Here is a 27469-nt window from a genome sequence, read left to right on the forward strand (position 1 = left end):
AAACATTGTAACCTAACCTAATATTGAGTAGTAGGGGCAGCAGTCGTTGCAAGGCAGGCACATTTGCAGTTGTTTTTTGTCGGTGAAGGCGTGGGACGCTTGGAAGAATGTTGGTAGAACTCCATGTGATTACTCTCGTCTCCTCATCATCAGACAGCAACTGCAGTTCCCTCCTCTGACGCGCGTGCAGTCGTTTCGCAGGAGCCAGGAAGAAGGTGGAAATACAGCAGGGATGCTCGAAGTGAGCATCTAAGGATCTCCACACCCTCTTTGTTTCGAGACAACTTCCATATATTGCCAGGATAACGTTGTTCTTTTGAGAGATCCAAGGCGCTCGGAAAGGTAATTGCATGGACCGACTCTCCAAGAAAAGAGAGATTTTGATGTGGGACGAATTGGGAGCTGTCCCCCTAAAAATGGTGCTGAAATCGCTCCGCGCTCGAGAAAGGAAGTGATTTTTGCCGTTGTGTGTGGGTTCAGAAGAGGTTATGTGTGGGGAATAACGGGAAATATGTTTTATTTCAACGGGAAAGATTTTTATTTCAAATTAGCCACGATTGGGATTATGATTAGCCTACCTGGGACGTCGTAAGCTAGAACTCACCGGGCATTTTGGGTATCTAAACCATATGATTGAATCTGAATAATTTAAAGTTTGATGATGAACGCGAATTGGGTTCGAGGACTTATTAAAGGATTAGCCTTTTTATTAATTTCCGAATGTCATATTAAATCGAGTATTTTTCATTTAGCAAATGAATGCTGTCATCGTCATTGGGACGGTGCCTGGTAGTCTGTGCTTGCATATGAGGATGCGTCTTCTTATTTCAAGTATAGTAGTAGACAAGCTACTTGGCCCCGTGCACCGGGGGCTACTAGGCTACACTATCGCAGGGTAGGCTACTAACGCTGAGCTGCCTATAATTTGCACACGTGTGTCGTCAACTGCAGCCTTCTTACAAAATATTCCCAATGCTTCACATTGACCTTTTTGTGTCCTTCACAAGGCTCTCAGTGAAATCCATACGCCTGCATACATTTATAAGATATAGAAGGCTATAAATGCGAGGTTACCAAGACTACTACCCCTGAAGTGTAGTCAACCACATAAAGCACAACCCCTATTCAATATTTAAACTATAAAAAGGGAGGAGAACCACTCAGTCACTGACAGAGAAAGTGAACCACAGGGCCAATATAACCATTATACCGACTGTATTCATTTCCAGGGTTTCTTTTCTCCTGGCACCTGTGCTGCATCTGTCCTAACTGAAGTGATACTCTGAATCTGAGGGGAAGCAAGACTTGAAGCAGCATCATGAATTTTGTAATGAAGGCAGCTATGGGAGGTAAGTTGATTAATGTGTTGCAGCATACCCAGTGTGGGAACCTCAGGGTCAATGCAATCTACATTGAATGGGAGAGCACGTTGTTTGACCTTCTTTCAATTATATATATTTTGTTTTTCAAAATAACCGAGCAAACATACAGGTATGTACATTTTAGACAGACAGATGGGTATGAAAAAAAAACCTGATCCAGAGTTTATCAGAGATGTTAAGGTCAAACCTTGTAAATTCAATGGAAATAGTTCATAGGTAAACCAGCAGTCTACACAAATATCCTATATAATATCCTACTGTTTCAGCCTATTTGTGTCCTCTCTGCACTGTTTGGGGTCCACTTCTGCTGATGGCTTAGTAACCAGAAAAAACAGGGGGGGGAGGGGGACGCTGGGAGTTGTGGCTGAGGTAAATTTGTCATTGAAATGTGGGACCAGCCACCAACTTCTGCATAGCTGCGTGCTCACTCCATGATGAGAATCCTTAAACAAACAGTGGCATCACATTTTTTTATGCACCAAAGCAGAACTCTTCGATTGTATACGCACAGAGATTTTCTGCGCTATTGTAACTGGCCAGTTTGGGTCCTGGATGCGGATCGGCTGCTAAAAGCTGTGGTATGTCACAAAGCTGAACTGTGTGTGGGTGTGGGTGGCTGTTTAAGGGCTGCATCCTGGCACGCTGCTTTTCACCATGCATAAGAATAGTCCATAGAAGTGGAATATTGGCGGAATACCACACACTCTGTGCCTTATCAGTAAAATATACCACTGCTAAGATGAAAATAGTAAATTGTTTCTTCTTACCGTATATTTTTTAATGTCAAACAGAATGTTGTTTGTCAGCCAACAGTTGTCAGTGAACAACTAGGCTATATTATTCTGTTGACCTAGACAGTTTATTTGTCTATTTCAGTCCACTTGCACCACAGAGCTTGAATACACAGGAACAGCAATGAAAGTAGAGCCCAAAAGACACACTTAACGCTCTCAAAAATGACATCAGTGAATGAAGAGTCAATAATATTGAGCTGGTAATCCACAACTACTTTCTTCTCTTTCAAAAAATCATAAATCTCTGATTTACATTTACCTGCAGTCTTCCACTTGTCAATATGATGTCCTTGTGGAACCTGACAGGAATATCTACATCACCCTGAAAGATCTATCCCCAGGCATCTACTGACAGGCCTGTCAAAATTCACCAGACTGACAGACTGCTCCATCCCCCAGTGTTTATGTCTTTCAAATGGTCCCTAAATCTCCACTGCACCACTTCAGACAAGGGCCCCGAGGGAATAGATTACCATTTCAAATGCACCCCCAGTCTACCAACCCTTACCCATTATATAAAAACATTGGATGGCTGGACTTCACTTCGGCCAGAGGGAGTTTCCATAAAAAGGTGTGAGAAGGGTGGAGAATCGGATGTAGGCCACATAACCGCTTTCATTGGTACGGTTAGGTGACGTCATCTTTTTTTGATTGGAGCGCAGGAGTATAAAGGGAAGGCGGGGAGGAATTCAAGGAAGTGCAGAAGATTAGCCTCTTTAGTTTCAGATTTCTCTACAGATGCCAGATGCTGTGATGTTGCGTGACTCACACATATTTTAGTGTAACTCGTGTTTTCTACCTGCTTTTTCAGATTACCTGGTCTTGTATGCAAGACATGTCTTAGAGTTAAAGGGCACATTGATTTTAAATCATAATGGATAAGCTGACCATTGCTCTTACAGAGACATTTTGTAAATACAGGCCATCAATGATTAAACAATGAGTTAGAGTTGTGTAGAGACATATTAGAGCAAAATATTTTGCTTATGTAGCAAGCAATGGAATCTAGGAAGCTCTTTTGATTTAGTCTTTTCCTAGTGGCTTCTCAGAACCCACTTGGCACAAACCTCAGGCCCAGTCGTGACAGAGACAGCGGCTCAAGGTGAACTAGAGGTGGATCTACACTCTGGCAGGACCAGTCTAACTACAGCCCCAGTGCTTCCAGGATTTCAAAAAGGGGGGAAGAAATGATTGTGAAAAATTACAGCTGAGCCTGAGAACAACCTTGTCCTTCCCATAGCTCGTTTCCCACTGGCTTCTGCTGATCCGAGGGGACAAGAGCTGAGAGATGTAAGATACAGAATAATGGTGATGGCTTCAATACACCTAGCCCTCCAGTGGGCCTGGGGGAGCCCTTGCTATCTCTCTAACACCCCCCCAAAAATAAGAACAGCTATAAGCCTGCAGCGAATCTATTCTCCATGTGAAGAGTAACTTTACTGCCTCTGGCAACTAAACTACCAGAGCCAATTTCGACTCCCAAAACAGAAAATAGCACAAAGGCATTTCCAGGGGTTTCTATAACATGGAAATTCACTATATAAAAAGGTAATCTTATTATTTTTTTCAAGTTAGATTATATTGTACCAGGGAGGGTGAACTCGGCTTCCTGTCTCCCAGTTCCCCTCCCTCTGTACTGCATAGCTAATCCAATTCATTCTCCTCAGGGAGTGCGTGACCTTGAGCATATCCAGGGCATAGCCCAGAATCTATAAATAATGAGTTCTACCACACCAATGTCACGAGAGCAGAGATGGTGCAAACGCTGAGGGTTGAGTGGTCGGGAGGACGGAGGGCGAGACGTGTTATGGGATGGAGAACAATTACACAGTTGGATAAAAAGGGCCTCTTTAATCCTTAATGTAATGTGCCTGACGAAGACATAAAACACTTCTTCCTCTCCAAAGCACATTCCCCTCGGAGACGTGCAGTGAAACAGAAAACACACGCTGCAATCAACATCTGAACACGCCGTCAGGATTCAGCTCTGCCTATTTATAACAAAACTGCCTGTATCAACTCACATTCATAGGCAGAGACAGAGGTAGAGAGATACATAGATAGAATCAGAGGGAAAAATACAGAGATAGAGAGACAGAGACAAATAAAGATAGAGAGAATTAGAGACAGAGTGACAGAGAGACGGATATAAAGAAGAGACACAGCCTTTTTTCTTTTCTTTTTTACTGTTATTACTAAACCGGACTGAAGTCTCTACTTAGTATGCTCCAGGTGAATAGTGGTCAGTGAGGATTAAAAGCTACATGACTTATAAGACCCTATGAGCCAAGACTGACCAGCAGGCGTCAACGCTTTCCGTCTATCTCAATCTGTTTGGTTGCAGTCCGTTTTAATGCTGATTGAACAGAAAAAATATGCTGGAAAAAACGGACAAGAACTCGCTTCAGGGGCACAGCATACTCCTGGAACCCCCCTCCTTCCACCGTTCTCTCAACCCCCCACCACCCTCCCAAACCAACGCACGAACGAGCACGCAGTCGTGCGGCACAGTCAGGCCATACCTCAGACCGACACAGTTCTGCTAATTTGGCAGAACGCTGGCGACAGTGACATAACATTTTTCCCGACATTCAGCATTTCTCTGCATTGGAACGTGTGACTCGACTGACGAGTCTCGCGTTACAAATGGGCGTACACAGGGAAATAAAGGATAGTTCATCGTGCTACATACACTGCGCTGATTAACCTGACCTCTTTAAGTCCTTGGGCCATGCCTTTGTTTCAGTAATCTAGAAAGAAAACGCTAGTGACCACAGAGTAATAAAACCATTCTCACCACATCAACCCACCTCATAAAGATAGCAATGTACGTCAACTGTAAATGCATATAGGCTATTCACTGCTTCGATTATCTTTTTTGCTCACCACCCATTGTAAATACATGTATGTCAACTTTGTGCAGATTTCGTGTATCCTCTCCTCGCATGTTGTCTTCAACTAGCCACACTTACAGTTAACCTCTGGGTATGTTGCAGTGTAGGCTAATTAGGCCATAAAGGCGATCACTGATCACCGATTGTACGTCGCTATAGGTGAACAAGAAGCCGCCCTCGGGGTACCGGCGTCTCCGACTGATTCTAAAGCTTTTAAATTCTCACTGTCGGGGACACAGTACGACAGTTTAAATGTAACCGAGCAGGCCAGACTGACAGCCGTGTGTGTATCACCCAGGAGGCCCACCGGACGTAGGGAAGATGATGGGAGGAGACAAAGAGGAGCCCGACCCCGACGCGGAAAAGAAAGAGGCCGAGAGACAAGAGGCTCTGAGGCAGCAGGAGGAGGAAAGGAAAGACAAATATGCAAAGATGGAGGCCGAGAGGGAAACAATGCGACAAGGCATCAGAGATAAGGTAATGAAAAACGTGTTATTTTTCTAATTTTCAGTATGTATTTTGGGGAAGATATAAAGTTTCTGCTTAATAGGCAATGGGTCAGATTTGAAGCTGAAAAACAACTACACATTTGATTGAATTAATTGGTGGCCCGACCAGCAACTAGTTGGACTGACTAGGTTGGTCTGATAGGACACATTAGATAGCCCACACGGTCACAAGCCACAGTGAGAGCAGGGTTCACACTGCCAGCTCCTGGGTCAGTAATAAGCAGGATATTGGAGGAGTAGTACTTGAAATACCTTCTTTTCTGGCTGCCTTTCATTAGAACTATTTACCTTTTCATGACATCAGCCCCCAGGTTTTAAAAGTGGAGCGCCGATTGTTATCTAGCCAGCAAAGCTTTTAATACCTGGTGCGGCTAGCTTGAGGTGCTTAGCATAAAATTCAAGCTCAGTTTTAATGGAATGAAAAGGGAAACTATTGTAAAATAGCCCCCCCAAAAAAATAGAATTTTAAAAGTTCATATTCTGTTACATGACATAAAAATAGATTTAATTAGGAGTTTTTGCCACAATCTACACATCGTAAGTTGTATCAAAGCAAATAAAAATATTACAAATACAAAACAGAAAACAACTTCACCCCCTTTAGTCAATATTTGGTAGAGGCAACTTTGGCAGCAATTACAAGCCATGAGTTTATTTAAATAAGTCTCTAGAAACTTTGCACATATGGACACAACAATTTTTGCCCATTCTTCTTTGCATAATGGCTCAAGCTCCATGAAGTTGAATGGGGACCTTTGGTGAACAGAAATATTCAACTCTTTCCACACATTCTTAATTTGATTGAGGTCATGGCTTTGACCAGGCCACTCCAGGACATTGATGTTTTTGTTTTTAATCCACTGATGTGGTTTTGGTATGTTTATGGTATTACTGGAATAAGAATCTTCTTCGCTTGCAGACTTCAGCAGGTTTTCATACAGGATTTCTCTGTACTTTGCTGCCTCAATTTTGCCCTTTATCTTCAAAAGGTCTCCAGGCCCTGATGCAGAGAAGCATCCCCATAGCATGATGCTGCCACCACCATGCTTCATGGTAGGGAGGGTGTTCTCAGGCTGATGTGCATTGTTAGGGTTGCATCATCAACATTGCGCTTGCTTGTTCTAGACAGATTCACAGTTGTGCCATATTCTCTCCATTTCTTAATAATGGACCTTACTCTGCTCTGGTGAATTTCAAGGACTTGGAAAGGTTCTTATATCCTGCCCCTGATTGGTGCTTTTGAACAACCTTATTTTCTGGTTCTGCTTTGAATATTCCTTACAAAGTGTAGTTTTGGTCATGAATTTTACTAACCAACTCTGGCACCTTCCAGAGACAGATTTATTTAACCTGAAATCATGTGAAATACCTTGAATGCACACAGGTAATTAAATGACTAAAGTGAAAGTTGGTTTCACCAAAGCTCATTTAGGTGTGTCATAGCGAAGAGAATGAATACCTATGCAAACAATAATTGTATTCTTTATATTTCTAATTCATTTAGAAAGGTTAGCAGACTTTGTTTTCCACTATGACATTATGTATTGGCAAAAACTCCTAATTGAATCCATATTGATTTCATGTTGTAACACAATAAAACGTGGGAAAAATGCAAGAGGGGTGAATCCTTTTGAGAGACTCTGTATGATGCTGCATTGTTGCTTGCAGAGATTGCTATGTGACAGCAAACTTCCACAGTGGAGGTATGAAACAGCTAGGGAAAGGAAACTGTGTAGAACAATAGTGGAAGCCGAGGACACCCTCAGCCTCCGACTCTCTTCTCAGTCCTTCACCTTCTCCCACCCTTCCTTCATCCTCTATGGAGAACAATATCAAGGTTGATGTCAGTTTGCTAGCACTGCCCTAGTAAAAGCCAAAAGAAGACACGTTTACTAGAGACTGGGAGAGGCAGAGGAACATAGTACTAAAAGCTCTTTTTTTTTGGAAGGAAGAAAAAAAGAATCTCTTTCAGTCAGATCCTAAAAATAAACCCAAAAGCACTGAGAGGCTAGTAACGGCTGTGCGCAATATGTCAGAGAAAGCAGAGTTGGGTGTCGGATCTGAGAGAAATCTAGGAATAAGCACAGATTTGTATATTCATTCCCTCTCACACCCACAAACACACACACACACACACACAAATATACATCATATTATACTTGCAAGGATCTTTTGGGAACCAAAATGAATTCCAGTTGGAAATCCTGTTTTCCCTTAACTCCCATAAACATCAAATCCAAACCTAACCACAAAATGTACCCTTAATGCCTAAACTTAACCCCAACCCTAGCCCAGAGTATAACATTTTCTAATTGAGCACTAGCAAAGGACCCTCACCTTCCCCGATTTACCGTGGGTTACTTGAGGGCATGTCAAACTCTGACTAGTATATCAATGCCCATACACCCACCCACACCTGCTCTCTTACTCCAAAGTGGGTGACATCGCATTTCCAAGTTTAATTGGGATCTGAATCCTGTCTCAGTTTACTGTAATATATATCCCACTGCGGTAATACATCTTAATCAATTAATTAACAAATGCCTAATTAGCTGTGTAAGGCTGAAGTGAAAGCCTGCACTAATATAGTAGTTCCATTAAAAGCGTGCACGATTAAGTCTAAAAATAAAATTCTAGCATGTTTTTATAGTCATAACGGCAATGAAAGATATAGTTGTATCATCTCATTTTCTTTAACATATACTCTTCAAAACTGGACAGAGGTGTAAATGCGATAAGCAAAAGTAGAAATAAATGCGAAATAGCAAATAGAGTAAAATTAGCATCACGTTAAATGCTTCCAAGATCATAAATACCAGAAACGATGTTATGAAGACACAGGAGCAGGGCTTCCGTTGAGAACCTCCTCAATACTGCCCCTCAAGTCTGTAAGCTTTTGCGTACTACGACGATCCCCGATCTTGTGACGAAATGCACTTCAAAAATCTGTTACGCAGTTAACGCAGACTGTGCCCACGCAAACTGTGCGGTAAAGATGCAGACCGCGTCTTTGAGTGAATGTACATCTTGTGATTTTGGTCGTTATTGCACAATGTAACACGACGTGCTTGCTCCTATAGCTCAGTAAAGGCACAAATAATGCCATTTTGATCTAAACCCCAGGTCCGTTCCTGTCAGTGACTACGATTGAATTACAAGCTCACATGGGACCAGCCACAAGGTCACAGACCCCACAGCAATACTACAGCATTAGAATATTTTTTTTACTTTCATATTGTCCATTAAGCTCATTTTGAAGGAATCCATTCTAACATTATTATGACACCATGTAATGTATGTGTGTGTATATAAACAGTACTTTTGACAGGTACAGTATATATACAGTTACTATAAATGTTGCATAATTTTTCCAGTATGGAATTAAGAAGAGGGAGGAGGCGGAGGCAGAGGCACAGGCCGCTATGGAGCAGGCCTCGGAGGGCAGTCTGACCCGTCCTAAGTCGTCCGTACCCAAGGGCTGTGGAGACGACGACGAGGAAGAGGAGAGCATCATGGACACAGTCATGAAATACCTCCCCGGTCCACTTCAAGACATGCTGAAGAAGTAGCCGAGCGACAATTTTGTTGAGTGGCATTAGATTGTTACCGTGTTCTTCTAGGTGAGAGTTTTAGATTACTTTCCTGCGCCCCTGCAGCAGAGAGTTAGCACCAAAACTTTAAAAGAAAAAAATATTCCACGCCTCACCTGTTTATTTTGTAAACAGTCTGAGGTTGTTTGGAAAAACGAGACATTTAAAATAATCATACTGTGTTTGTCTGTCGGGAAAAAAAAAAACGATATAGCCGAGAATAACTCTATAAGCCATATTTTATCTTTAAAGAATATTTGAAGGATCGTATCATAACGTTAGGCTGAGTTTGGTTTTGTCTACGTGGTTTATGTGAAGAATTTTGCACACGCGTTCGTACGTACATGTTCACTTACTGTGTCATGTGTCGCCATTCACTCCACACTGTCACGACGTAGGTCTGAATTACATTTTGTATTCCAATTCTCTGTACCTTGTTGTCTTTGCATGCCATTTGTCAAGTCAATTTGTGAATATGTACAATATCCCTTTTTTTTCCTTAGTCACGCAAAAATATATGGCAATAATTCTGATTTTGAATGTGGTTATACTATCATAAAGTATGATAAAATAATAATGGTGATAACGTGTATGCATTCAGGAATTTCATTTACAGGTTTTGGAGGAGGGGGGGGGCGGGGGTTGTGTTGGTGTGGCAGAACCACTTATGCTTCGACATTAAAGCGGAATTCAACAACGCTATCAAAATTTGCCATTTAAAAATATGTATAAAGAGTGATTTGATCATGATTTCTAAAGCTATTACACACAAAAAAAAAACATCAAATGGAGGGCTAGCGTTTCCAACATCTGAATGAAAAGGGAAATCTGTGGTTTTCCCACCGGACTGCGAGAATGTGGGTCAAAGTCAGTAGTTAACTACTGCTGTAGAACGAAGAGGGTGACGATGCGATATGGTTCTGGTGTACTTGGTTGTGGGATAGTTGTAAGAATGTTTATGTTGATAATCAGAATGGAATGCTGTCAGCAATAAAAGACCATCTTGTATGTTCTGCTTGGGAATTAATAAAACTGGTTCACAGACACCAAGTTGTTGCTTTTTTAATGACGCGGATGAGGTATGTTGTGTTTTCCAATGACATTTAAAAGAATAACTGTCCAGTGAAATCTCACTTTAAACAGTTCATATTCTGTTTGCTCATCGTACATTTTTTGAAGACTTTTAACTGTGGCCAAAGCATGCATATGAAAAAATAAAACACTTAAAAAAACACCTCAAACCTGTACCTCATACTGTGTTTTACTATAAGAAACTTGATGTAAATCTCCAGAGGATGAATTGGCCAATCAGTGGTCTACTCATGAATGTTTATAATGACCTGCACACATCAATACATATTTGTTGTTGAAGACTGCCCAAAACATTTCAACAAAAATAAATCGATTAAACTTGTATTGCAATAATATTTCATATGAAAAACAAGACACTGGACAGGTATTTAACAATTATTTAGAAGGATATGTTGTATGCCGTACAGTTATATTTATTTTTTATACATAATGTTTTAAATGCTTTGTTGGACAGGAAAGTGGGGACAGATAGAGAAGAGTTTCTGCCGACACAGCAGCGGGACAGATTGGGAACCCATCCTGAAGCTGTACATGTGCACGGGAGACAGCAACTTAGACCACTGGACTCGTCTGGGCCACCACAGGTACGTATGACTGAGAACGCGCTCTCATTAACACCCAGGAGCAATTAGGTTTAACTGCTTTGTTCAAGGTAATAACGACAGATTTAAATATCTACATTACAATGGATGGAGGGCCCAACTTTCAGAGTTGCCAAATATTTGGATGTTCAAACAGGCAACACCTAGACAGTCACCAAACCAAATGGACCAAAGCTTCTTAGGTAGGGAGCAGTGCTTGGTGGGTCCTGAACATAGAACATAGAACATGTTTAAGTGGGACTTTGGCTGACTGAAATTCTGCAGTTTTCTCAACCTTCCACTAGAGGACAGTGTTATGTACAGTTTGTTTCATTGACTTAGAAGTGTCAAAAAAAAAAAAAAACACCACATGGAGTAATAAGTTCAAACCTGATTTATCCATAAACCAACAAAAGAAAAACAATAATGGGAACTGCCAATCAAAAACATCCTTAATAAACAAGCAAATACAGTACACAGAGAACAGCAGCCAGGCTAAGGTGAGAACAGATTGGTTTTACACTACAATTGTCCAACTAATAACATTTGAACTGTTCGTAATGGAAGATTTTAATAGATGTTCCAACGGGTATGAAACATAATTTCACATTTGCTTGAGGTTTTCTGATTTTCATTTTTTTGTTGACGAGAAGTGGACTGAGAACACAGTCATTTACAGCCAATTCTGGGAGCAATTAGTGTTGAGTGCCACGCTCAAGGACAGAGCAAGATCATTTTCCCCTTGCCGGTTTCGGGATTCAATCCACCAACCTTTTAGTTACTGGCCAATGCTCTAACTGCTTAACTATCAAATGCCCCTCGTGAGCATCACAGGTAAACAAATGAATTCTTAATTGTCCACACCGTCAGGTATTCTGGGAAAAAAAGGGGGAAAACTGTTTCATGCCCAGTTTTCACTGCGTAATTAAAGTAGTCATATGACATCACTGGTCATAACTATGACGGCACTTCATGAGTATTGACAAAAAAACAACTTACAACCCAAACCATATCAACCTTCACCATTATAGCATCCTGCCCCATTTCCTGTGAACACAGCTTCTATTTGCTGTCATGTACCTCTGCTTACAGACAGTGCAAGCTGCAGACTAACAACTTATATGAACCTCACACTCAAACATTCTGTGAAGTGGTTGGGAAATGCTGAAATACATATTGTGGTATTGTCTAAACCAACACAAGGCAGGTGGTACAGTACAACATGGTTGTAACGCCGTTTCATTTTTCCACCACAACAATTAATCTCCAGTAAACAAACAAACAAACAAAATAAATACGTTCTGTATAGTTGGGCTTCTCAATGTCACAATTGCCAAATCTTATTACTGACGATATCTGAACCTGTATCTGTAGACTATGAAGAGGGGAAAAAAAAGAAAACACATTTACAATAGTAAATCAACTCCATGCCACAGTAGGAACAAGATTTGCCAAAAGGCCCTGAATGAAACCGTTTTTTTGTCATGGCAGAGGGGGGTCAAGGAGACAGGGGGATGATACGGGTGGGAGGGGCCTCTGGCTGAAGGGGATGCTGGGCGGAGCCGGAACACGGTCCGCCTCCTGTCATGGGGAACGCTACACGTCTGTCCGACACTTGGGGAAGATGGGTCCTCCTTCAAGCCTTCTCTTCCTTACTGTGGGCGGAGGAAAGACAATTGACCAACCAGAACAGACGACCAATCAAACAACTGTCAGGTGTTACTTGTGGTTGAACGCACACAAAACATTCAACGCTAAATAATGGCAGTGTAGGAAGAGTTTGACGTAGGGAAAAAACACAAGCTGGAAAGTCTGAAAGCTCACGGAACAGGTAAAGAAAGCAGAAAAAAAACCCTGTTCCGTCGGTTCAAAAGAGTGCAGTTTTTAAGAAAGTACAAGGTTGAAGAAACACTATCTTCTCTTGTCTTGCTGTGACTGTAAAAAGCCTTACGCAAGCAGTTGCCTACAGGGAAGACCCACTTAAGACCTCAGGAGTTGCTGAAGAGACCTGCTACTACTGCTGGGAAGTGGAGAGAGGAGGAGAGAAGTGGCCAGTGGATGGAAGGCACTACGCAGAGAGCCGTGGGTAGAACTCAGAGAAAGCTGAAGGGTGTTGAAGAAGTACGACAACAGAGTATTAATGGCTGCCTTTACTTTCTTCGTCTTGGGCTTGGTGAGTTTGGGCTTGAACTTTTTACCGAATGCCCTCTCCAGTTCTGGCACGGAGAGAGTGAGGGTAAAGGAACCGTCCGAGTGATGATCGGATCGGACTACCCGAGCTGTAACACAACAGTGGGATACACATAAACACACACACACACACACAGACTAATCTGACATACAGTACACATCGTGTTTGTAACATTCACAAATTAGATTAAAGAAGAATGCTCAAGAAGAATGCCACTGTAATAAAACCCCACAGTGACACATACAAAACAATAGCATACTGACCTGGTAAAGGACTATTTCTTTCCCAGTATGTACAAGCCTCGACATGTCTTTAATATTATGTTCCGGAACCAAAAGAAGTCCCTGAATAGACCGTTTAGTCTCTGTCTCCCAAATGGAATCCTTTTCTTTATGAAGCACTAATTATAACCACAGCTCTTTGGGTCCTAGTGATTGGTGGTGCAATGTTGAGGGAATAGGGCCCCATTTGGGACACAGCCCATGTCCCGGGTTGGGACTCAGCTGCTTTGAAGGATCACAGGAGTCTTTGAGCATCCCGATACAGATCTGGGGTCAGCTCTAGTGATGTCACCTTCCAGTAAGGGATCCAAACAGCCAACCGAGTGTTTACGACTGGCCCTGCTCCTGACCCTTTTTAGTTATGGTAAAACATTTATGTCACGTTGATGGTGCATAAAGATACGTAATAGGCTGCTACTGGGTTTAAAGTAACATTTGAGACATCCCCCTCTACAGCTCCTTCAGACAGTTTCATTAGTTATATTTTGTTTTGGGAAGAATTTAGTAATTATGTTGGTCATTTAGTGGGAAAGAGTGGATTCACGTAAGATAGGGAGTATGACTGAGGGACAGTGACTATGAAAGTGAGATTTCAATCTCTGTGACTGAGTTATTAATTAACGGACATGAAAGACCTCAATCTCAGCCAGGTATTTAGCATTAGCACTACGCTAAGCTGAACGTCCACCTCAGCCAGGTATTTTAAATTAGTCCTACGCTAGCATAAGCGCTAAGCTAACAGAAGCACTCTCTCACCCAGGTCATTGTTGTTCATCATTGCATTGGAGCCCCTCAGCCTGGGACCCTGCTGAGTGAAATGGTAGCCAAACTTCAACAAAGTGGTGTTCTTCTCCAGCATGTTGGCTATCTCCATCTCCACCTTGTTACCTAGGGGCTGGCTCTGGAGGAAAACAGGTGGCGGAAAAGCATGGTGAGATCTGGGATCAAAAGTAATTGTTTTTCTTCCACATTATTTTGGTTGTTTGTTTGAGCAGGCCTGCAATTGAGACTTAAGTAATGGAAGAAAATAGGAGAGAGGGGAATCCCATTGTAGGTGGAATTGGTTGAAATGACACCCTTACAAACCAATTTACAACAAGACAGTCACATCAACAATTATTTTCAACACTGTTTCATGAGCCTTTCATGAGCCTTGTTTTAAAGAACTGGTTAAAATTGTACAGATTCTGAACTTACAATAGAATAATTTAAACCTGCAGGGCAAGTCACTCAACGATTCGGCAGGTCGAACAAATAAAGACGATGTTGATAGCGGTGTTTAAATATACATTGTGACTTGAAGACATAAAGCCTTGTTCGGGTAAACAATATCAATTGGCATGATTTAGCCCAGCAAGAGCAAAGCAGGTTTAAATCAGGTTGCTTCATCTGTTTAATTGGGTTGCAAAAGAAAAGGAAGAATACGCAAGGCGCAGGACAGAAAGGAGTCTCCTTGCCTCAGAAAGTCACTCTCTCTACGGGGTACTTTCACATTCTCACTTTCTAGGTAGCCGAGAGAAGACAGATTGTGCTGAAGACGGGGAAAGGTGCCCAAGACGGGGACTTGTGATATCATTATTCCTCAGCACCAACTGCGTTCTGCCATCCGTATTCTGACTCCTATGTGTCCACCCAACATTAACGGAGTGCATATAACTTGCCTGACACGGCAACCATTCAGTTAGCCTTATTAGCATTAACCGCTATCAGTCTATGTGAGAGAATTTACTGTGTCATTTATTTCGAGCAGCATTTATAAGGCTTGATAATGTAAACCCAACCCTTGTCCATAACGTCCAAACCTCAGCCATCCACTTCAAAATAGAAAAAAAATAAGCTAATCAGCGAAGTGCCTACAGCATTAAATGCTATGTTTAATTATCTAGCCACTGTAGTAACATCTATTACTATAATTAATTTGTTTTAATGAAGCAAAAAATGGCTCATTCTGCTCGAGTCAGTGCATTAGCTTTCTAGATAACTCAGCTGTGCTGTACATTCCGCAACAGTTTCACAGCGTGGCGATCGGTCCTTGATTTCACAAGACACGTGTGAGAAAGTGTTGTAAGAAATAACTAGGTAGCTGGCGAAGCGTGTCAGAATTTGTCGCAACTTTCCTTTGAAGGCCAAGATGGACAGATTGTTCCATCAGATCTTCTGCGACTTTGGGGAAAAAACAGATCTGACAAATGTGTTGTGATACTTTGCCTTAAATCTCTATGCCATTTAGGGGTACATTATACCAGGCTTTATCACTCTTGGATCAAAGGCTTGTCCGTTGTTGTGTGTCTGAATGAATTACCTTAGAAGCATACCAGATGGGGATATCGCTTTTTTTACCGGTTGCGGTGATGTAATTTCGACCAGCTTTGCTCATTCAGACGGATAAAGGATGACACAGGGGTTTGGACTAACACAAATATTGTAATACATAATCGAGTAATGAATTAAATAAATCATAAAGGCTATAGGCTCAAGTGTGACGTCCAAAGTGACACGTGTCGCTATAGCAATCATGACCAGTATGGTTCTGCGGAAAGGCAAAAAGAAACCCAACAATCTCCCAGCTGAACAACAGCGTTGTGCGGTATGCACCTGGTTGTCGATCTTAAGTTCCTGCAAGGTCCTGTTAGACTGCAGCGAGGCGATGAGAGCCAGGATGCCCGTCCCTGTGATGAAGTTGGACTCTACGTTTAAACTCTTCAACGTGGTGTTCACCTTCAACATCTCTGCCAGGGCCTGAGGAACAGAGGCACATTGCTTCAGGAGCTTATAAGGAATACAGACCGGGAAATATACATCTAATTCTGTACGTGCGACTCATATATTACTTTGTGTGTGTAACGTTAAACATGCCCTAACTAATAAGTGCTACCCCTGCCATTATTACTCACAAAGGCTACAGGGTCATTACTCCTGGTTCCCACGATGCTGAAGCGTTCCACTACCGTGTTTTCGATCAGAGCGTCAGCATAGGCCTTCAATGTCTTCACGGGAATGTTCTGGAAAACAGGAGGCGACCCACGCTGCTGTTTAAATTGGACTGAGCACAAATGCGTTTGGATAGACTGAGGAATAACCGAAAACACACAGAAGTACTGCGGGACTTGACACGTGGTCCATTAGAGTCAGTCTGAGAACAGAGCACACATGGTAGGAGGACAACATGAGAGGATATGAACCAAGCAACAGTAAACCTGTAATCCTCCATAAATGACACAGAGCACCCCCCCCCGGCCAATTCAGTTTATGACTATAGCGTCAAATGTTGTAATCAGTGTAATCTTGCATTTTCCCAATGTTCATTCAGAATTGGCTCTGTGGGTTCACTAAACTAATTTCCCTGAACATCTGCGCCAAATTCCCACCACCATTGGTTCAGTATAAATGTTCTTGCCTGTGGTGAGTCTTGACATGCTTACCACATTGTTACAATATTAATATCCTTGACGGATGCATTTTTGTGCCTGCCCACACTGGCACTAATGTTTATAAGGCAAAAGTGGCCATGTTGGTTTTGGAACTAATTTAAAAAGCGTTGAGTGACCATTGTACGCAAATGTTTTGTGCATTTGCGTACAATCCACAAATTTGGTTCTAAAAATATCAATATCGCAGAAAATCCACAATGGTGGACTTATGGGTCCCTGAGGCAAACATTTTCCTTGTGAGGACAGGAATCTATGTTCCACATTTTCACGTCAGGTCTAGCAAGGTGAGGGACCTCGCAATGTTTGCATTTTCATTTAGGGTTACGGATGTGGGGACAAATCGACAGTCCCCTGGGCTATGTCATCCGGACGGACAGTCTGTGGTACTGACGGCGCGTGGGGGAAAACCAACGTAACGCGGCACCTTGATGTTGTTCAGGTTGACCTCTAGGAGGTCAGGATCATTCCTTTGCATTCTCTGCAGCGTCTCCTCCACGTCGGTTGAGTTGGGCTGCTCATCGGGCACCGGCTTATACTGAGTACATTGTATAACACCTATAGAAAAGCATACAGTCGACATACAATAACACAGGGTCATACAGAGAACACCTATATTAAGACATGAAAAGTATAATATCAATATCATATAGTGAGAACAACTAGAGGGGTACATTCAGTTCATATAGCACTGGCTGACGCCGGAGTACTAATGAGAAGACATACTCTAGCTTTTAGTAACATAATACTGTTCAACTGAGCACTGGTCAGATCAAATATACAAGTAACACGTATATCACCTAATAACAATGGCACTTAAGGCACTCTTGCTGTGTAAAGTCATTTCATATTTGCGGCACTGACGAAAAAGCACTTTGTTAGCTCTTCACTAAGTCAAATTTGTTTGGCTGAATCAGCATTACGTGATTAGTGTTCCCAAGATTTTCCCGACTGGGGATTGTAAAAGGGTTTCCCGTTGCAAAAGGAACATTCTGTCCCGTTATCTTTCTGGTTCCCGTTAACGGGCCATTGTTTCTTTTAATTCCCCCGAATGGTCTGAAACACGTCGGCTTAGGTGCCACCCTTACTCAAATCCACTTGAAAAACAAAACCCTAATACATGAAGGGATAAACAGATGAATCATGGTTAAAACAATGCCAGAGAGCTTTGGCATGGACATAAGGAGGAAGAGACAAATCTCCACACACACACACACGCACGCACACGCACGTGCGTACGCACACACACACACACGCACACGGTTGAGCCAGTCACTTACTATTAAGGCCTTGTTTGTTGACAATATTGCTGCTGGCCAGGGCCTCATAGTACTGTTGGTTACTCATCAGAGTGTGCATGCCCAGAATGGCTGGAGAAAAAAGGAGAATAGTCGGAGAGATACAGGGGGGGGAAAAGCACACACAGAGAGAGAACGGGAAAGAAAAATAGAGAGGGAGAAGGGTGTGTGTGAGAGATATTAAGAAATGAAATTAGACATTAAGGTGGACGAAGACAGAGGAGGGGGAGAGAAAGGTCAGGGTGAAAAAGAATGAGTGAGAAAGAGATGGAATGAGGGATGGAGAGATGGGAGGAGAGAGAGAGTGGTAAGAGATGGAGAAGGAATGAGAGAGAAAGGGACGAGGGATGGCGAGTAGGGATGAGCGAGAAGGGGAATGCGAGAGGGAGGGGATGAGAGAAAAGGGAAGAGGAATGGAGAGAAGGGATGAAAGAGAGAGAGGTGGGGGGAGTAAGGAATGGAGAGAAGGGATGAGAGAGAGAATGGATGAGGAATGAAAAGAAGGGATGGGAGAGAGAAAGGGGATGAGGGATTGAGAGAAGAGATGAGAAAGAGAGAGAGGGGGGATGGTGAGAAGTGATGAGAGAATGAATGAGAGGTGAGATGAGTCAGAGGTGAGTCAGAGACAAGGGATGAAGGACGGTGTGAAGGGATGAAGGATAAGAGAGAAGGGAAGAGCGAGGGGGGGTGAGAGAAAAACAGAGAGGGTGGATATACACATTGGGTCAAACAACGTGAACACTGGAGAACAAATACAGTACAGGCGTCAGCATGGGTGCTAGTGCCAACGCACTCTAGTTCAGCATGATGATGTTTACTTGCCCAAGACAGCCAACAGGATACCCACAAGTGGACCTTGAGAGCTGGCCAGTTCAAAGTCCCAAACATCCAAGCCAAATCATGAGCTTCCAAAACAACTGACACACGGCAATAAAAAAAGCGTCATTGCAAGACATCCAAAAGGACAATACCTGCGTCAGTGCTAGCACTTGCAAGTCGTTTTTCTATTCGTTTTCTATATATGCATTTGTCCAAGTAACAAACTTAATTTTTGTAGCTGATATTCCATCTGGCTTGTGTATCCTCAGCTGCCATAGCCAGAACAGTGTCTATTAACTGAGCTATTACTGAAGAAACGTGCTCAACAAATCCATACGTCCACTCGATTACCTCAAACTTCAGTTTCATCTTGTTTACTGTATGATCAAAATGCATTTGCTAGAACCCCCCCGAAGACGACTTTGAGAAAACGGAAAACGAAAACAAAAAGTGACATGAAATTGCGGAAAAAGCGACGTCAAAAAAAGCCAGGCTATTATTTTCATCTGTCAGTATGATAGAGTGTGTGCGAACGGTTCGTTTTCATTGGGATAAACATCAGGGCATGCCATCTATTTTAGCCAGGCTGTGAGGAGTCAGTTGATGATTCATGAGGAGGGTGGATTAATTACAAACTATTGCAAATGCCTGAGTGGGTCCAAAGCACGAGCAGGCAAACTGACCGCAGGGTCACTGAAGTAACACTAACACTTAGTCGAGGAGAGAAAATGCAGTTAAGATTAGGCGAGGCTGGTGCGTGCGGGCGGGCGGGCGGGCTGGCAAATACCACGGTTGCTTGTCATGAGGCCCTGAGACAGGGCAGCCGTGATGCCCGACTGTAGTGGGGGGCACTTATGGAAAGGGTGATGAGGATGGCAAGACAGGGGGCACAGGGAGAAGCAGGGTTCAACACTAAAGAAGAAACAGAGTTCCAGAGGGATGAAGAGGTTATTGACGGGAGTAGATTTGGTTTCAGCGGCCGTTCTAAAGGGGCTATTAGCACCGACTGAAAATGGATTGGCTTAAGGCGTTGAAAGGATGTTGAGAACCGCATAGAAACGGAGATGTGATAACAAGTGTTAAAAAACGGAATCGGTTTAAGCTTTGTGATTCTTGCGTGTTCATGCAAGGGGCGTCATCATACCTGCAATGTCGCAGAGTTCTGCGTCGCTGGCGTTGGCCAGGGCTTCCTCGAGCTCGGGCTCCAGAGTCACATTTTCCATAATGGGGTCCACCACCTTCTTGGGTATGAAGATTTTCCCTGAAACATAGTGGACGATGAATTCCTGTTAAAGCTTGTTTGTTTTATATTTTACTTCCCCCGAGTTGTCTGAAACACGCCCTTTTGGTGCCGCTCTTACTCAAACCCACTTGAAAAACGAAATCGTAAAAAAACTTACCGCACATGAAAGGATAAACAGATGAATCATTGTTAAAACAATGCCAGCACTGAGAGGAGAAAGAGATTAGTACTATCACTCCTATTATTAATAACACGACTAAACCCACTCTCACTTTACCACTACTACACTTGCTTCTTAATAATACAAATAATACACCTATCGTTTTCCAGCCACCATTACACATTGAAAATGACTGCGCACTGTGCGGATGGCAACTTCCATTTTGTCTGGAACTGACTGGTCATGGAAACCGACATTTGATATCTCATTATGTCACGGGGACTTTCTCGTATTGTCACTCAGAGAGCCAGCCAGCCAGCCGGTTGGGGCAGATGGGGCGAAGTCCTTCAAGGCTACACCCAGCCACGTCTGGCACGTAGCGACCGGAGTCAAGCAGCTCAGGCCCAGAACACCGGAACAGAGCCACGCTAATGAACCCCAGGAGGAGAGAGGCCGCGGTGAATGGCAACTCCTGTGGTCCAATGATATACCCTTCCTTCAAAACGAGCTCTTGTTTTGCACACTCCCTAAAAAAAACATGTGCGATCTACACTGGCGCAATAGTTGGCCGGGAGTTTGGAGCACTCGGGGACAAGGGTGTAGAATTGAAATACAACTTGAGACTATATCAGAGATCTGATATCCCCAAGGTTTTATTCCTACATTGGCATACGTCCAAAATCATCTACAGTGCAATCCTTCCTGTTGGCCTTGACTCGAGTGCGGCCTGGGTGGTCCGTTCCTGCAGGCTGTGGAGAAAGTGCGTTTGGTAAAGCCGTTCCAAAGTCACCTTATCCCACCTTCAAGCTTACTGCTGGGCGCCAGGATATAGCTCCATGTTCAGCCCAGCGGCTGGTCACCAATCACGCCAGGCTTGGCTTAGACCCAGTGCTTGCTAATGATCGCGACCGTCTACATCGCGCTCTGACTGCATGTGAATTGCTAATCTACAAATCACCCGGCTTCCCAAATTCCTAGTAACCATGCGGTCTAGATTCGGGATTCCGGGCCTGGACTAATTGCCAGCGGACACAGAGAGAGACAGGTTGATGCTCAGCATGCTACATCTACACTAGAGTGGATCTTGGCTGAGTCAGCTGGCGGCGGGGCTGACAACTTCCTACTTACATCCACACACGAGGAAGACCAAAACACGGAGAACTCCAGGCAAAAAAAACGAAGATGGTCTGAGATAGTAACTCTTCAGATAGGTGGGAAGTCCAAGCTGGATATCTCTGGACACAAGGTTGTACACACCAGGTCCTGGTAGATATTGGACTTATATGGGGGGGGTGGGGTTGTCAGGGGAAACCTATAGGTTTAGGTTTAGTATGAACAGGACACAGCCATTCTGGGCTTCATTTTGAACGTTTGCTAAAGTTATCTTAGTAGGCCGCTAAAATTCATGACTTAGAGGCACCTCACGAGTCGTAGGGGAGGGGCAGTTAATCAACTCTGAATGCGCTGGGGGGCACCACCTCAAGGCTCACGATTAAAGCAGGCGCCCGCTCTCAAATTCGACCTTGTGAGTTCGACAGGTACACAGACAAACAAACAAGTGATTCGCTTAGCCGAGCTAGTCCTTTTATCCGCTTTCGGCTACACTGACACTAAAACTGACAACGCACAATTGGACGGACAAGCTATGTTTGCCGTGTTCCACTGTGGTTCTCCTAAATGGTCACTGCCACACATGCTCTTCACGATGGTGTTTGTTAGGTTTTGCCACCTGTTTGTTTGGCAGCCACAGGGACAGGCTGAGGGAGCTGCGTGGCTGCAGGGGAGGTTGGGGGGTGGGGGGCAGGAGCATGTGACGGGAGCAAAGACAAAGTAGCAGCCGGTGGAGACGAGGCAGCACAGCTGAGCCCAGCCGGGTTCTTCACACACACACACACACACACGAATCACCTTTAAGTAACATCAAACCGGATATGGATATTGTTTCACCTGATTTTGAGATCATTTTACATTCTATCATGCCCTGATCACTTACATTGGTTTTTGTACTAGCGGTAGCTAAAAGTTGGTTGATGTTTGACTTATGGAATTCTTTCAGGTTGAGAAACCATCGAACAGCAAGGCAAATTACAGCTTAAAAGAGGCATTGTTCTTTAAAATTGTCTAATCTAGAGCCAATGTCAAATGTTTATCTCATAAGGTCACTTGCAATTTTTGTATGACTGTCCATGGCCACATTCCATTTCGGCCTATGGCCACCTTTCCCAGCCTAGCCAGTCCCTGTCTCTTATGTTCAATCTGACAAGATAACACGGAAACTATGGGGGGATGGCTCCACCTTGTGCTACAGCACGTTAAGTGGAGATTAGAGTTCCAACTGCAGTATATGTATTGCAGTACTGCATATGGACCAATATGGAACTAAGCCCCTACCATACTTGTTCATGTAGAAGCATGGAGTTAGAATTTAGATCACTTTCTTGACTGACTTCTGCCTGGACTGTGTTTATGTTCAAGTCCTTTCTCTTCTCTCCAGTGAAACCTATAGTTGTAATATACTCCACTAAGGCCAGGGGTCCTACCTCTCTTCTCTCCAGTGTAGGGCACCAGGTCCTCCTTGTCAGGGTGCTCCTTAGCTTGCTTTTCCAGATGGGCTACCAGGTTCTCCCTCTGGAAGGTTCCGGTTGGAGCCTTCTTGGTCTGGTCCTTTTGTCTCATCCCGGCCGGCAACAGGGCATTCTTAACCAAAAACATTTTTTATTGGCAGATATTTCCATTGAGTTAGCATTACCAATGTAGTATTCGTAGCAAAATAAGAGTAAGATTCAGACGGTTATTTATTAACATAAATTGTCCTACAGCATTAAGGGTGGTGCATAAATATAATGAAATAAATCTAAAAAAGGAAAATCCCTTACCAGCAGACAAAAAAAAGTGTTAAAAAAAAATTTGGAAGAGATTGTTTTGTTGTTACAGAACTCAGAAGTGACATGTGACATTCACATGCCTGTCAGAACTACATAAGAAACTAAAACATTTTGAATTTGATCATTAGTTGAAATGGCTTGTGATCAACTATAGCCAGTCAGTAATGTCAGACACTCTTTGTTCTGACTAGTAGTGATGGCAATTCAAGGCTTCATTACCGTTCTTATAGCAGCAGGATATTATGCTATCAGTGCTAACTGAGATTTAATAAAAACCATCATTTAAATATTTAATGTAATATAGTTAACAATCTAGTCTGTACATTTTATGTTTAATGTTCGTTCCAATGTTATTTTTATCTGTTCTTTTTCACAGACTAGATTGTTAACTATATTGCCTTATACATTTCAATTATGGCTTTTATTGTGATAAAGAAAATGTGAGTGCTGCCAGCATAATATCCTGTGCTAAAATAACACGAATGAAGCCTCGAATGGCCATCACTACTGACTAGCATGTAGATGTTTCAAAAGTAATATTACATTCTCACTTAGTTATGAACATAACATTATACTTGGTGGAGTATACCAACAAAAGGCTTGTCATTGAAATGTGATGATCATTCTGCATCTCCTCAGTCACATATTTAGAAGCCATCCCAACTAGCACATTTGGTTCCTTGAAAGTGGTTGGAATTTCTTGGAAGTTGTTTTTGGTTTTTGACTGGTTGTAAGAATGACACCATTTTTTCTGACTGGTAAAATGCTACAATATGTTGTATTTTTTGAAATAGCTTTAAGTCTTGAAATAACACTGCTTTGTTATTTAAGGTAATTTTTTAAAGTACAACATACAACACATGGTAGTTAATTTAATTAAGAATCAATGCCTTAGGCTTCCAAATTACTATGTCAATGCACAAACATATTTTCTATTTTTTATTTTCAACTATTTGAGAAATGTTTAATCATTTAAACCTGTAGGAAATGTTGTGTTGAAGTACAGAAATAACTACAGAAGAATATTAAAATGCTTTGAACTACAAGAACATTTACAATTTGAATGATGTTCAGAGAATGTAACCAAAAATGTACAGGTGCATCTCAAAATATTTCAATATTGTGGAAAAAAATGTTTGCTCCATGCCACGCCAAATTGATTAATTCGTGCAAGAGGAGCCCCGACCAAGTAGTGTGTGCATAAATTAACATACTTAGGAAACCTTTACAGGTATTTTGAGTTAATTAGCGGATTAGAGCTCTTCTCAGGTTGACATTTCTGTATTGTAAATGTTTTATTCTAGTGTTTGAGATAGCAGATTTTTTATTCGAATGAGCTGTAAGCCGTGATCATCAAGACTGAAAAGAAAAAATACTTGAAATCTTTCACTTTATGTGTAATGAATCTAGAATATATGAAGGTGTCACATTTTGATTTGAATTACAGTAAAAAATTAACCTGTTGAGATGAACCTGTAGTTAAATGAAACCATATTTAAAGTTTTTTAAATGTTCCATTAAAGTAATGAAAAACTACTTTAAAAAAAAAAATGTCAAGTTTAAATGTGTTAATAATGTTCCTAAATCAGACCAAAGGACGATGTGCCACAGTCACTCAAGCTTGGGTACTCACACACCGAACACGGCCACACATTAACCGTTTTTTCCCAGCGCTTACCAGATGATATACTGCATCTGGCTGGCCGCCCAACATCACGCCCTCTTGACCCTATCCCCTCCTCCTTCCCCAGACAATCTCAGGAGACCTTCAACCATTGCTGATCAACTCTTCGCTGAGCACTGGCCGTGTCCCTGCACACTTCAAGATGGCCAGAGTAGCTCCCCTCTTAGAGAAACCAAAACTTGACCACTCTGACTACAGGCCGGTATCCCTCCTGTCTTTCCTTTCCAAGACACTTTGCATGCTGTCTCCACATAGCTCTCTTCTTACCTTTCTCAGAACAATCTCCTCGACCCTAACCGGTCAGGATACAAAATGGGCCACTCCACTCTCCTCTGTGTAACAGAAGTTCTTCACACTGCCTGAGCTAACTCCCTTTCCTCTTTTCTTATCTTTCTTGATCTATCCGCTGCCTTCGACACTGAACCATAGCATCCTATTTTCCACCCTCTCAGTTTTGGGCATCTTAGGCTCTGCTTACTTTTGGATTGCATTCTACCTTGCAAAACAGTCCTACCAGGTGGCATGGAGAGGATCAGTGTCTGCTGCGCAGCCTCTTACTACTGGTGTTCCCAAATGCTTGATTCTTGGCCCTCTCCTCTTCTGTCTTTACTCTGTCATATCCTTACATGGTCTTTCCTATCACTGTCGTGCAGATGACACTCAGCTTTTTCTCTCCCTCTGACAACCTGGTGATATCACACATCTCTGCATGCCTGGCCAAAATCTTTGCTTATATGTCAGCACACCACCTCAAGCTTAACCTTGACAAGACTGAGCTGCTCTTGTTCATTGGCTCCCAGTTGAAGCTCAAAGCCGCTTCAAAGTGTGGTGGAAGTTTGAAACTGAGAACATAAACATGTATGGTATGGTTCTTACCTACATAGCAACAAGAGGATCTTCTCCTCCCTACCTTTAGGCAAGGCCCAAACCCTACATCCCTACCCGGGCTCTATGTTCAGCCACCTCTGGTCCTGATCCACACAGGCAAAACTGATCTGTCCTGGCACCTCAATGGTGGAACCAGCTTCCCTCAGAGGATAGGATAACAGAGTCTCTACATATCTTCAAAGATCATCTGGAAACTCAACCTTTTTATAGAGTACCTAAAATAATTCAACCACCTCTGTTGTCTTGTAGATTTGCTAGTACTGCCTGGTTCTAGGCAAGAAAAATGGTATTTGTATGCCCCCATACTTGGTAAAACTATAGTACAGACTGCGCTTGTTCATGTACAAGCTTCTGCCCCACAATGGTAACACACTTGTTACTGTGATCAGAAGGCAAAAGCTTCTCAGAGCTATTCAAATCCAGTTGGCAGATTCTGGGCTAATTTTAACTAATTAAGAGAAATGTTACTTTGTTGTTTAAGAGACACAAACGAACTAGGCCACAGTTGGCCATATATTACACACAGTACTATCACTTAAAGCCACTTATACCCGAGTTAAAGCTGGTGACTGATAACCCTCCGAAAAATTACTTAGGATGTGAAGAAGTCTGCTCTGCACACACCCCCACACACAAACTGTGTTTAAAATTGCACTAACAGAAAGAAAAAAAAGCAGTTCCCAGACCCAGAGAGCTATTCTTAGACCAGAGCATGCCAAACCAGGTCCATAGGCTAGTTGTGGACCAACATCTTATCTTGGCTTTCAGCACCTAAAGAGCACTGGCCACTTAAAGACAACACTATTTATTGCAGACGTATCAGTTTGACTCTTTGACATGGTTCTGGGGGAGATATGGAGGATATCATTTTCAAAAGTAAGTATAGCTGAACTACAGAACTGCTAATATGCAGTGGAGGCGGGGGGGGGGGGGGCAAGCTCAAAGACACAGTACAACAGTACAACAAAAGATTCCCATTTACAATCCTACATTCGCTAACCCTAAAGATAAACCTATCCCAAAAATGTGATCTTAACCCTAAACCTTACTGTGCAAATAATCCTTTATTCTAACCGTAACATAACTTAAGCCTAATCCCCGGGAACCACAAGGTCAACTTGTTCTCGTTTTACCATCCTTGCCACTCACTGTAATTTTGGTACTCACAACTACAGTAAAACCTATCCCACTATTCCCCCAGTCAAGTAAGCATGGGCTGGCTCTTATTGCTGCAAGCACCCAGATTTTAAACTGTCAGCCATTCATCATGACCACAATACAGCTTTTGTCAACTCCTATACAGATGAACTATTCATGAATGCAAATAAAGTCAGCTGCCATCACTCATTACACAATATCATAAATAACACATGCATCAGGTATCCTTGGGAGGAAATGTGGCTTCGCTTGACATTTACTAAGTTGTTCATACTTTCTTCTAGACCCACATCGGCATATTTGAATGTGGTACAGTAAGTAGGCAGTTACTAGCAGCAACCACTATTAATGGAATGGATGTCCCTTTGGCTCCAGAACAGCCTGGATCAGAGGCGTTGCTAGTATCACAATACATTCGGGGCTTAGCCCGGACCCCGACCCCCCCCCCCCTCCCGGGACAGAAAGAACAGGGTTTTGAATGCACATGCTAGAAGAAAATATCGATGTACATGCTAGTGGCCTACACGTCTAGATTGTCATAATGCACGATCGGAATTATAGATGAATAGAACAGGGGCTATTTATTATTATT

At 42.6% G+C, this 27469-nt stretch overlaps 2 protein-coding genes across 5 annotated transcripts in view; one reads left to right on the top strand and one right to left on the bottom strand.

Annotated features, from left to right (window-relative positions):
• Nucleotides 1–10215, top strand: cplx2l (complexin 2, like). The gene is made up of 4 exons (XM_010891671.5): nucleotides 1–342; nucleotides 1230–1349; nucleotides 5369–5547; nucleotides 8954–10215. Exons 2-4 carry the CDS (start codon nucleotides 1319–1321, stop codon nucleotides 9146–9148), a joined length of 405 nt encoding a protein of 134 aa, XP_010889973.1. The 5' UTR covers nucleotides 1–342; nucleotides 1230–1318; the 3' UTR covers nucleotides 9149–10215.
• The window catches only part of tmod1 (tropomodulin 1), a 20821-nt gene continuing 3567 nt past the window's right edge, over nucleotides 10216–27469 (bottom strand). The window contains exons 3-11 of one of the 4 annotated variants that reach the window (XM_010891667.5): nucleotides 22803–22959; nucleotides 20004–20120; nucleotides 18023–18112; nucleotides 17170–17300; nucleotides 16209–16316; nucleotides 15910–16053; nucleotides 14071–14215; nucleotides 13001–13121; nucleotides 10216–12497 (exon numbers count right to left, since the gene is read on the bottom strand). In XM_010891667.5, coding sequence (XP_010889969.1) covers nucleotides 12479–12497; nucleotides 13001–13121; nucleotides 14071–14215; nucleotides 15910–16053; nucleotides 16209–16316; nucleotides 17170–17300; nucleotides 18023–18112; nucleotides 20004–20120; nucleotides 22803–22959 — 1032 coding nt within the window. In that variant the 3' untranslated portion in view covers nucleotides 10216–12478. Of the gene's footprint in view, nucleotides 12498–12996; nucleotides 13122–14070; nucleotides 14216–15909; nucleotides 16054–16208; nucleotides 16317–17169; nucleotides 17301–18022; nucleotides 18113–20003; nucleotides 20121–20259; nucleotides 20724–22802; nucleotides 22960–27469 lie in introns of those variants that run through there. The other 3 variants (XM_010891668.5, XM_010891670.5, XM_010891669.5) reach the window with 3 other exon arrangements.

This window comes from Esox lucius, chromosome 25, assembly GCF_011004845.1.
Source record: "Esox lucius isolate fEsoLuc1 chromosome 25, fEsoLuc1.pri, whole genome shotgun sequence".
NCBI lineage: Eukaryota > Metazoa > Chordata > Actinopteri > Esociformes > Esocidae > Esox > Esox lucius.

What these genes read in the sequence shown, in the direction of transcription:
- cplx2l (XM_010891671.5), top strand. Translation starts at nt 1,319, where the DNA reads ATGAATTTTGTAATGAAGGCAGCTATGGGAG. An exon ending in AATGAAGGCAGCTATGGGAG is followed by an intron (nt 1,350 to 5,368) that starts GTAAGTTGATTA and finishes TGTATCACCCAG; the next exon opens with GAGGCCCACCGGACGTAGGG. An exon ending in GACAAGGCATCAGAGATAAG is followed by an intron (nt 5,548 to 8,953) that starts GTAATGAAAAAC and finishes TAATTTTTCCAG; the next exon opens with TATGGAATTAAGAAGAGGGA.